Here is a 12,310-nt window from a genome sequence, read left to right as displayed (position 1 = left end):
TATAAGTGGATGAAATGACAAAAGCAGAATAGGTTGAAGACAAAGAGGGCTGAAGACAGAGTCCTGAGAAGCACCAGTGTTTAACAGTTGGGTGATCAAGTCAGTAATCAAAACATTACAAATATATTCTTTAAGAGAAAATAAGGAAACATATAAAAAAGAAGAAGAAGGGCACGTAATATAGTGCCAGATACCAAAGAAAGAGACGTTTAGGAAAAGAACTGAAAATGTCTCTTGCATTTGGTATCTAAAGGATCAGTGTTGATTTTTGCTTGGCAGTTTCAGTGGGGGAAATGAGGTCAGAAGCCTGGGGATGGCTGATTGAAGCATGAGTGGAAAGTAAGGAAATAGAGACAAGAAGTGAAGACCATTCTTTGGAATGAAAAATGAAAAAGAATGAATAATAATTAGAGAGCATTACTGGAGAAAGATTGTCTTTTAACCTGGGGAGATATTTTTAGGCTGAGGTTGAATCCGTGGAGAGAAAGGGGTTGAAAATATAAGAAAAAGTTTTACAAAATTGTCAAGTGCAGGCATGTACTAATACTAAACGTTTATTTTAATGAAAAATCTATAGAAAAGAGAGAAACTTATGGAGCAAGTTCCCAGAAGAGATGGGAAAGGATTGGATTTGTATTGGAGGTAAGGATGTGAAGAGGGGTAAGCAGAGATTAATTTATGTTTGAGTGAGTTGAGCCTGATGGCTTTGCTCATCTTTGCAGGGCTCTATGAGACAAGGTAGGGAATTTGAGAAGAGTCTTGAGGGTTGGAACAGTTGAAAGGCACTAGGTTTCCTAAGACCCTGGAGTGGTAAGGAGTTTATATTTTATCTTGAAATTGATGGAAATCATCAAGGAAGGGACATGACAGTATTAATCTTTAAGAAATGCTCTGATGGCAGTGTGGAGAATGGATTAAAGAAGGGCAAAAACTGGAAGCAGTTAGAGACATATCGCCACCCACTATGCCATTGAATTTATCAGGTCAAGTATGGCCACAGTGGGTGGAAATTGTATAACCCTTCTTGCCTTTTACTACTTTTCTGAGAAGGTAGGACATTTTTCAGAAACCCTCAGGCACATAGTTTCTCAGATCTCTTTATTTCCAATTACTTCAAATGTTTGTACATCTGTCTCTTCTATCAGATTGTAATTTCCTTCATAATAACCTGCATCTCATTCATCTTGTTGTAATGTGGTACCTAAATATCTCAGTACTCTGGTTCAAAAACATATGTTTAACAAATGTTCAGTGAGTGAATGAATGAATGAATGAATGATGGTTTCTACAAACCAAGGGAACCCTGTCCTCGTGTGGGCTAGATGATCTTAAGGTCCCAACAAGTCTGCCCTGGAACAGGTTCAGTTGTGATGCCCAGTTTTCGTACTAAGAAAAAGTGCCATTCCATCTGTATATGCTTAATTACGAAGCAGCTGTAAAGAGACACCGAGCCCGCTGGTTTCCTCATCTGGGAAGCGGCAGACTGTTTTCCGTAAGGCAGCATGGCGGCCGCCTGCCGGAGACAGTAAGTGCCGTTTCCCTCCCGGAGAGAAGCCACTACTGTTTTTTCGTACAACAGCATGGAGGCCGCCTGTGGGAGCGGCCATAGAATCACGCCCTGGGGAAGAGGCCGCCGTAAAGGAAGCGCCGCTTCCTCTTCTCCCTTCTCCCGCCTCCCACCGGCTGTCGTAAAAGGGTGAATGGAGAGCGAGTTGTGGGGGGTAGAAAGGGAGGACAGGGGGCGCGGAGTCAGAGTGGCGCAGCAAGTGGCTGCAGGTGGCGACGGTGGCGGGGGGTGGGGAGTGAGGTAGTCCAGGGGTCGCGGAGGAGGAGGCTGAGTGGGTCAAAAGAAAAACTAAAGCTGCAGTCTGGCCTACTGGTCCGGGGGCCGCGGAGCCCCCACCCGGGGAGATGGACCTCAACCGAATCATCCAGGCGCTGAAGGGCACCATCGACCCGAAGCTGCGAATTGCAGCTGAGAATGAGCTCAACCAGGTGAGGAGCGGGCCTGCGGCGCCCCCCTGGCACCCCCCGCGGTCTCGCCCGGCTTTCCCTCCTCGGCGCCCCTGATCTCCACCCCAACGGGGGCTTCGGACCCTGGCGCTGGTCTCGGCCCGGCTCGCCCCCCGCCCCGGGGTCCAGTTTAGCGGCACTCCCTGGATCTTTTCTGAACAACTCGCGCACCTGTTGGCCACCTTTGCATCTTTTCGTGTCATTTTCCTTCCACGGTGCAGTTTGTTTAGCCCGTTTGGTCCGGAGAAAGAGGCTTTGGCAAGCTTTGCTAGTGTTTGCAGGGTGTGATTTCCTTAAGTTCGCTGATTTAGGGACACGGGTGGGAAAATTCACTTAAAATTCAAATCTGAGTTCGGCTTTACTCCAGACCAGCCCTTTTTAGGTGTTGCGGTGGGAAACCCTGCCCAGCGCCTGCTTCTGTGGGCTTGGTAGGACTGTTTTTGACACTGATTGGCAGAGTTTTGTTGGACTGCTGGGAAACGCTGCCGGGAGAGGGCTGGGGGAACAACAGGCAATTTTCATGGTGGTACTACTTTACAAAAGACACGTCGAGTAATTTGTGTTTGGAGGGATGTCTTATAAACGCTAAAATGTGTAAGACTTTCTTTTATCTTCTCTGTTCTTACTAGCCCTGATCTTGTTCCAGCGTTACCACTGACATTTAGAAATTGTAATGATCCCAAAATCTACCTTATGTTTTCCCTCCTCACCTGTAAATAATGATAGACCTCTCACGAATTAAGAGTGACAGCTGGTTGATTTTGGGGGTACTCTTTAAAATGTAAAGGAATAAACATCACCTGGGAACTTGTTGGAAATGGAAGTTATGGGGCTTCACATTTAGAGAATCAGAAACTCTGGGGTGGGGCCTAATTATGTTTTAATTAGCTGGCTAGGTGATTCTGTGCTTCCTGAAGTTTGAGAGCAACTTAAGTAAAAGTTTCTGTAGGAGTTCTCTCAAGTTTGCCCTGGTTGGAATTGACTTCAAAGTGCAGCTGTGTGTTTTGAATCTTTGAAATCCAGTGGGAAATCTGAGTGGTGCTTGGAGTAAGTGTGAATTCAGGATTCTGAAGAGATAAAAGGGAGAGTGAAAACACTGGTTGAGTTAAACTGAAGCCTAAAAGAATGTGTTAGTACCTCAAAAAGAAAAGGACTCTTGCTCACTAGTGGAAAGTTAAAGTCAGTACCTGTCCCAGGCTTTGCAGAGTAGAGGTACTATATGTTGATTGGCCAGAAGACTAGCAATCCAGGGGTTGGTTAGAAGGAACAAAGCAAGAGCTGAACTTGCAGTCTACTAGTATGAACAGGGGAGTTGGCCTGTTTGTGACCCCCTTCTCTTCACAATGAGGCCAGATGTTATTTTGATAGTGTCAGTAGGGATCGTATCATTGATGTCATGTTATACCTTCCTGCCTCTGTTAGCCTATCCTTGCTTTGTTTCTGATTCATCAGTATTTAAGTGCAGACTGTATAGAAGGAGAAGGTTGGTGGGAAAGCCTGCAGAACTAGGAGAGACACTTGCGGCCCAGTTCTGCATTTTTCTTCATGGTATTTCAATCCAAAACCATTTCGTCCTGACTCTGCCCTGCCCCATATCCACCCATTTCATCACAGACCATAATTTCCTCTGCAACTTCTAAAACTAGCTTATTGCTGTGCCACTCGTTTAGTATTTATATTTTGTGTAATGCTTTGGATTGTAATATGCTCTGAGTTGTGTTTTGTTTTGAATTGTCTGTAAGTAGAAGACAAGTATAATGTTGCATAACCTTATAGTAAAATATGGTTATAATGTTGGGTTTTGTATGCTTATTCTTTATCGCCACTGTAACATCTTGCTTTGTTGGATAAATGGGTGGGTCATCTACCATAAGTGATTCGGGTCCAGTTCATTTATTTTAGTCTAGGTCCCCCCTCAGCAAATAGGCTGAGGAAATGGGAGCAGTGTATTGATGATTTGTCAATTGTTAGGTAGAAGAGTAGGCAGTTTCAAAACAACAGCCTGTGTTCTGAAGGGTAAATTCTTGTTTGAAGCTATATTTTTCTGTAGCCAACATATATCTGTTACCAGTGACTGGTTTCTTGATTGCCGTGTATGATGTTGTATATATGGGAAAATGGATTTTCATTTTCTCTCATGATATTAAGAATGCATCCTGAATATATTCCTCCTTGTCTCTAGACCCAGAAGTCCCTTTAGCAGCAGCAAAGGAAAGTAGAAATGGGTAGATATCTTGCTTCAGTAACTCATATAGAAAAGTATCTTTTTCTAAAAAAGCATTCTCCACATGGCCTTAATAGGGAAATAAAGATAATTACTTTCATTGCCAAGCTTTGGAATCCCCGCTTTTCCGTGCATCTATCTATATCATTTCTGTTGCCCTTTAAGAGAGATTGCTTATATGAATAACATATTTATTGAGTTATAATGCAGGCACTAATACAAGGCTCTGCTTTCACGGAGGTTGCATTCTAGTGGGGTTTACAGACAAGTAAATAATATAATTTCAGGTCATTAGTGCTATAGATAATAAAGTCCTGGAGAGGCAGTGTTGGGGTGTACAAATAGGGTGGTCATTCTCCTGAGTAGAGACCTAGATGTTGTGAAGGAGTGAAGCAACTGAAGGACTGGGAAGGCAACAGAGGGAAGAGCAAGTCCAGTAAAGGACTTCAACTTGGATGTTGGAGGACTAGAAAAGTTAATGTAGTGGGAACAGTGAGACAGAGAATGGGAAACATCAGATCGTTGCTTTAAATGAGTTCTCATCAGATGCAGAATTTAGGTAAGTAAGCAAACTCTTATTTATCTATCTATCTATCTATCTATCTATCTGTTTACATATCTATTTATTTAATTATTTAAATGCTTATTTATTTTTGAGAGAGAGAGCATGAACAGGGGAGGGACGGAGGTGGGAGGGAGATAGAGGACCTGAAGCAGGCTCTGTGCTGACAGCAGAGAGCCGGATGCAGGGCTTGAACTCATGAACCATGAGATCATGACCTGACCTGAGATCAGGCTTAACTGACTGCACTACCCAGGTGCCCCAGTAAGCAAACTTTTGTTTTCAGAAAGCTTCACAGATACAAAGTAAATATCAAGAAATTTTTTTTTCTTAGAAACTTGAAGCCCAAGGTGGAAAAAGAAATGGGAGAAATATTTGTGAAGAAAGTAGTATGAGACTCTATCTGAATTTACCCTTGAATGTTTTAGCTGGCCAGATTAACGTAGGCTGAATCAGGGCTGAAGGGAGAAGAGAAAAAGTTGTACAAGTTCATTGAAATGGCAAGCATTTGCAAAAAGAGGAGTTCCAAAATGTGTATAAAGGCAATAGTGTTGAGATAAAAGCAATCTCCACAATAAGTCTTCTTAAATAGATACCATTAATCAAGTGTAAAGATTTCGTACTTTATATATTAAGTATCTAACTGTATGGATTAGAACTATAGATGTTTGTTTTTTTGTTTTCTTTTTATTCATTTTGAGAGAGAGAGAGACAGAGAGATGAGCGTACAAGTAGGGTAGGGGCAGAGAGAGAGAGTGAGAGAATCTCAAGCAGGCGCCACATCGTCTGTGCAGAGCCCAGTGTGGAGCTCGCTCTCTTGAACTGTGAGATCATGACCTGAGCTGAAATTAAGAGTTGGCCACTTACACAACCAAGCCACCCAGGCATGTAAAACTGTAGAGTTTTTTTTTTTTTTTAATTTTTTATGTTTATTTTTGAAAGAGAGAGAGTGTGAGTGGGGGAGGGGTAGAGAGAGAGGGAGACGCAGAATCTGAAACAGGCTCTAGGCTGAGCTGTTAGCAACAGAGCATGATGCCAGGCTCAAACCCACAAACTGTGAGATCATGACCTGAGCTGAAGTCAGACACTTAACCGACTGAGCCACCCAGCTGTCTCAAGTAGAGTTTTAATCTTGATTCACTAAAGGATCTTTCATTATCATAAACATGAGTTGTTTAATAAGAATGTAAACATAGGTTAGATTGGGTTAAATCTGTATTAATTTTGACTCCTGTAAACTGCTGTTAAAAGAAATCTATTTTCTTAAAAACTACTTTAAAATGGTGGTTTCAATGGTAAATGAAAGAGAATTTACTTTTTTTTTAAAATTTTTTTTCAACGTTTTTTATTTATTTTTTGGGACAGAGAGAGACAGAGCATGAACGGGGAAGGGGCAGAGAGAGAGGGAGACACAGAATCGGAAACAGGCTCCAGGCTCTGAGCTGTCAGCACAGAGCCCGATGTGGGGCTCGAACTCACAAGCCATGAGATCGTGACCTGGCTGAAGTCGGACGCTTAACCGACTGCGCCACCCAGGCTCCCCGAGAATTTACTTTATATACAACAGATTGAAGATTCTGAGATTTATACAGGATAAAAAGGAGAACAATTATAAGATAATTCAAAATTTTATAGAAAGATTTGGAAAGCATAATGTTCTTGGATGGAAAGGATTGATATTTTAAAGATGCGGGTTTTCTCCAGATTTTTTAGTCAAATCCTTATCTTAATAAATGCTATTATGAATAAATGAATAAGAAAGGTGATAAATTAATAAGTTGAGTGGCATACATAAACCTAACAGTATATTGAAAGGGATGCCACCATAGATCCAGGCTCCTGGGAGAAGGTAAACTGAACAGATTCTCTGCATCATTGTCAGCTTTAGCCTCACTGAGAATTTGAGTCCTTTCTGGGAATGTCTGTGGGCAAGGCCAATTGTAAGCTCTGGGAGTGTGGCACGGTGGTAACATGGTCCAGGTAGTAGACATCTGGAGGGAATATGGTCAGAAGGAATGGGCTGCTCTGTGCTTTTTAACTTTTTTTAAAAAATTTTTTTAATGCTTATTTATTTTTGAGAGAGAGAGCAAGCAGGGGAGGGGCAGGGAGAGAGGGAGACACAGAATCTGAAGCAGTCTCCAGGCTCTGAGCTGTCAGCACAGAGCCCTATGTGGGGCTCACATTCATGAACTGTGAGGTCGTGACCTGAGATGAAGTTGGACGCTTAACCAACTGAGCTACCCAGGTGCCCCTGTATTTTTTAACTTCTAAAGTCACCATGGCCAAACTCAGGAGTAGTTCAAAGTAGAACATGTGTGTGGGAAGTGACCTAGGCAGCAGGACCTAGGCAGCAGGCATTCAGTATAGGCTCACTTGGGCATCAAGTCTATTTTATTTTTTTTATTAAAAAACTTTTTTTTAATGTTTATTTGTTTTTGAGAGAGACAGAGTGTGAGCAGGAGAGGGGCAGAGAGAGAGAGAGGGAGAGGGAGAGGGAGAGGGAGGGAGAGGATGAGAATCCAAGCAGGCTCCTGTGCTGTGCTGACAGCTCAGAGCCTGATGTGGAGCTTGAACTCATGAACCATGAGATCATGACCTGAGCCCAAGTCAGATGCTTAACCAATTGAGCCACCCAGGTGCCCCTGGGTGTCAAGTTTAAAAGATGCTCCACCAGCAGAGGGCAGATGGCGATGATACCTCTCAACACTGTCTTGTGAGGCACATTATTCCAATCTGGACTGGTTCCTCTCCATAACTTCCATAATCTCCATAACCTTCTCCTCTCCATAATTAACATTATCTTGTCTGTTTTCCTGCGTTGGATCTCCTGTTTTCTGTAGCCCATGTTTTCCACATTTCTGTTTGTCAAAAATAATACAAGCAAAATTGAAGCACAAATAAGCTGGGAAGAAACACTTGGAATGTATAGGTGCAATAAAAGGTTAAGATTTTAAATTCACAAATAGCTCTTAGGATTTTTAAAGAATAAAACAAATATTTTATTTAAAAAAGGATAAAGGGAATACTCAATTTGTAGAAGAAAACAAATAGCCAACCTTTTTGTTGATAAAATTTCAACCTAGCAGAAATGATATGAGAGTAAGGTGTTAAAGTTTTGAAAGAATGATAATGCTAATCCTTGTATTGGATAGATGGGGGTATTCTACTTTAGGGAGTGTAAATTGCTACATAGTTTCTAGAGAGCATTTTGACAATGTATGTTAAAAATGTAAATTGCTACATAGTTTCTAGAGAGCATTTTTGACAATGTATGTTAAAAAACTGTAAAAATGTTCTTACTCCTTTATTCATCAATTTGTTACAATTTTGATTTGAAGTATTTTGGTAATCTTAATTTTGCCTTGGAGAATTTCTCTCACTTTAAAAGTTTTCCTTTTATTTGCATAGTAATGTATTCAGTTACAGTGTTAACAGTTACTTGTTTGTATTGCCCTATTTTATAAATATTTCTTTGTAATTTCAGTCCTACAAGATTATCAATTTTGCCCCCAGTTTACTTCGGATTATAGTCTCTGACCATGTGGAATTCCCAGTACGCCAGGCAGGTGAGTAGGTTTTTTATCTTTTATAAAATTATTTATAGGTAAAAGTACAACTAGAGTTTTATTTTAATTCTGAGTATCTGTGATTTCTTTAAAAAATGGAAGTACACACAAAGCATTTCTTTTTTTTTATTTAAAAAATTTTTTTTAAATTTTCTTTATTTTTGAGAGGCAGAGAGAGACAGAGTATGTGTGGGGGAGGGGCAGAGAGAGAGAGGGAGGCATAGAATCGGAAGCAAGCTCCAGGCTCTGGGCTGTCAGCACAGAGCCAGATGTGGGGCCCAAACTCACAAACCTCGAGAACATGACCTGAGCCAAAGTCTGACGCTCAACCAACTGAGCCACCCAGGTGCCCCACACATAAAGCATTTCTAATGGCTTAGAAACTCACTTCCTTTTCCCCTGGAAACTTAGAGGTAGATACTGAGCTCTTACATCTCCCCTGCCTCTTCTTCTTCTTTCCTTTTTACCTGTGGATTCCTTGGTAACTTTGCCATTTTTTCCCTTGGCTTTCACAATTTTAATAGGTTAATCTCCATAATTTTTTTTTTTTTTTTTTTTTTTTTTTTTTTTTTTTTATTCCTGGTGGCCCACTCTTTGGTCCCACAGTTTAAGACTATGAATTTATGTATGTGGGTTTGAGCTTCATTCATAAGTCAGATCATGGAGATAATATGTGCACAGATGATCCTAAACACATGTTTGGGGAGCAGGACTTTTGTTTTAAACATGAAACTTAATTTGAAGTCTCTGGGACCTTATGGTAGTTCCATGATGCTGTGTATTCCTCTTTTTGCCTTTTTAATGAGCTGGTCATTAAAGCCCAGAAAGTAAAAACTGGTGAAAGCCTTGGAGTGTCATGAGTCCTGAAAAGATAGTAATTTCAAGATAAAAGGAGTAAAATGACAAATGCTAAAAATCTGAAAAGACTTTTTTTTATTATGTTATTGTTATATGCTCATTGTAAATAATTTGGGCAATACAGAAAAATACAAAGAGGAAAGTAAAAAAAAAATGCCCAGTATTTTCATTGCTCAGAAATGGCCATTGTTAATATTAGGTGAACATTGATTTTTGCATATGTTCAGGTAGAAGTACAGATTAACAGTTTTATAGAGATGAGTTTATACTCCATATGCTGATGAAAGTATTTAATTTTTCTTGAACATAACAAAGAAAAAGGTAAGGAATCATTAGCTTTGGGAAAATACTTAACAGCAATATGTATTATTTCCTGTAGAGGGGAGCCTGGGTGGCTCAGTTCATTAAGTGTTTGTCTTCAGCTCACGTCATGATCCGTTTGTGGGTTTGAGCCCCACATCGGGCTCTGTGCTGACAGCTCAGAGCCTGGAGCCTGCTTCAGATTCTGTGTCTCCCTCTCTCTCTGCCCCTCCCTTGCTTGTGCTCTGTCTCTCTCTCTCTCAAAAAATAAATAAACATTAAAAAAAGAAAACAAAGGAAAACCTATAGAGAAACATACGCATTACAATTATTTGTTACTTTAATAAGGTTTATAAGACTTCTGTGTAGATTTTTTGAAACCATAACTCTCAGTTGTTTAATCTTTGTTTCATAAAATAGGGCTGTTCTGAAATAAAATTTTGCTAAATGGAACCTATTTTAATAACCTAAATAAGTATTTATTGGGCCATTGTGAAGTTCCTGTGAAGTTTTGTAGAAATAGTATTTTTAAAGCTCTTAAAGCATTTTGTTAATTTAATATGTCTTCTTTACATGATGTATAAACATTACAAAAACTCATTGGATTGCCCTTAATTCCACCCCCATTGATACCTATGATCAACTAACTGTTGGTTTTTAAAAAAAAATTTTTTTTTAATGTTTATTTATTTTTGAGAGAGACAGAGTGTGAGTAAGGGAGGGGCAGAGAGAGAGGGAGACACAGAATTGGAAGCAGGCTGCAGGCTCTGAGCTGTCAGCACAGAGCCCGACGCGGGACTGGAACCCAGGAACTGTAAGATTATGACCTGAACTGAAGTTGGATGCTTAACTGACTGAGCCACCCAGGCACCCCACTACTATAGTTAATTTAAACAATTTGATATATATATATATTTATGTTTATTCATATTTGAGAGAGAGTGTGAACGGGGGAGTACTTCAGTTTAAATCTTTTTTTTTTTTTTTTAATGTTTATTTTATTTTTTGAGAGAGAGACAGACAGAACATGAGGAGAGGAGGGGCAGAGGGAGAGGGAGACACAGAATCTGAAGCAGGCTCCAGGCCCTGGGCTGACAGCAGCAAGCCCAATGCTGTGCTCGAACTCACGAACCGTGAGATCATGACCTGAGCTGAAATCAAGAGTCAGATGTTCAACTGACTGAGCCACCCAGGCTCCTCAACATGTAGAATTTTGAATCTTCTCACCAAGTTGCTTTTGCTTACTTTTTGTATCAGTACTGCATTAAATGCTAGATTCCTCATATCCTCTATGCAACTTTGAATCTTAATAACTTAGGTAATTAAGTTTTGATATAAAATGTAAATGGCATTTGTAGGCAATTTTTCTTCATAATTTATGTAGATTTCAAATCTGTTAGTCACAGGACAGAGTTTATCTTGGTGGTTCATTTTTTAATTAGGTAATTTTCTATCCTAGAGCATCCATTTTATCATAGAATCTGAAATACACAGTGTAAAATTCTACATTATAACTGTCCTAAATTTGAATGCTACTTATAAATTTTCTGTCCTATTTAATCTATGATTAAAATACAAGGATGCTCTAAGAACCTTATGGTGACACCCAGACAAGTAACTTGTGTTATCATGACATTTAAAAAAGAATGATGTGATCTTTGCTTTGAAAAAAAAAAATAAGCCTGCAGAAAACTGTAAAAAATTATGCTAGTGTTAACTGGAAAGACATAGTTCTGCAGAATATTCAGTTCTTGATTTTTTGGTTTGTGGGCAATACTAAAATATTCTTACTACCATCAATCAAGCTCATTAGTGAATGTCCCTTATATTACCTTACTGTGAAGAAATAGGAAAAAAAAAATGTAACATTTCGATATTGGTAAGCAAAATAAAATAAATTTGGATGTTCTCATTTCCTTTTGAGGTATTGAGAGGCATAATAGCATTATTAATATTATCATGTAATATGCAGAGAAAGGAACCCATTTTAAATTTAGTACAGTTATGATTAAGAATCTCTCAAGTGACTTTGCTTCCAGTTTTTTACTCCTTGCCTGTGAGGAGACCCTCTAATATATGTAAACTTAGGTTAAGAAATGTCTTTTCTTTAGTACATTTTGGAGTTACTGTCAGCAGAAAAGTAGTTTGGATTTAAAATTTGTGACCCTTCATCTTGGGGTTGTGAATTCAAGCCCCATGTTTGATGTGAAAATTAAAATAAATAGATTAATCTTTATTAATAATCTTTATTAATAAGATTAAAAATAAAATCTTTAAAAAAAAGATTAAAAAAAAAAAGTGGTAGTTGAGGAGTGGGTGTTACATTAGACCCAAAGAAGCATTGTTAGTGTCTGGTGCGGGGACTGTCATTTAAAGAATAGCATGGTTTCTGTTTTCTGTCAGTTGCTTGCTTTTTGTTCTCCTGGCTTTTTGTATGTATTTCTAAAAGATGGATAGGGAGAGGATATAAAAATTCAGCTTATAGCTAAGCGATTCACAGGTGATTCTTTAAGTTTAACCTTAATGTTCTAAAATACAGAACCTAGAAAAAACCAGGAATATGCCTCCAATCAGTCCAAAAGCATTACAAGAAACTCTTCCATTAAAATTCATGGGTCTTGTTTGTATGAAGTTCCTTGGTTCTTAGAATCTATTTGATTTTGTTTTGGATATAATTTACACACTTTATTTGATTTCCTAGCCATTAACAGATTCAACTGAGGGGGGGCGGCTACTAAATTACAATGAAAATAGAAAAGCTTAGAAACGTCAACTCAAAAAGCACAG

The 12,310-nt window shown here is 39.3% G+C and overlaps 1 protein-coding gene across 2 annotated transcripts in view; it reads left to right on the top strand.

The window, feature by feature from the left end:
• Positions 1-1,640: 1,640 nt before the first annotated feature.
• The window catches only part of IPO8 (importin 8), an 84,161-nt gene continuing 73,491 nt past the window's right edge, over positions 1,641-12,310 (top strand). The window contains exons 1-2 of one of the 2 annotated variants that reach the window (XM_027035835.2): positions 1,641-1,995; positions 8,284-8,365. In XM_027035835.2, the coding sequence (XP_026891636.1) occupies positions 1,912-1,995; positions 8,284-8,365 (166 nt within the window). In that variant the 5' untranslated portion in view covers positions 1,641-1,911. The other variant, XM_053226106.1, reaches the window with a different exon arrangement.

This window comes from Acinonyx jubatus, chromosome B4 (assembly GCF_027475565.1).
Source record: "Acinonyx jubatus isolate Ajub_Pintada_27869175 chromosome B4, VMU_Ajub_asm_v1.0, whole genome shotgun sequence".
Lineage (NCBI taxonomy): Eukaryota > Metazoa > Chordata > Mammalia > Carnivora > Felidae > Acinonyx > Acinonyx jubatus.
Note: the sequence above shows the minus strand (reverse complement) of the source record. Positions and strands in the feature narration are given on the sequence as shown.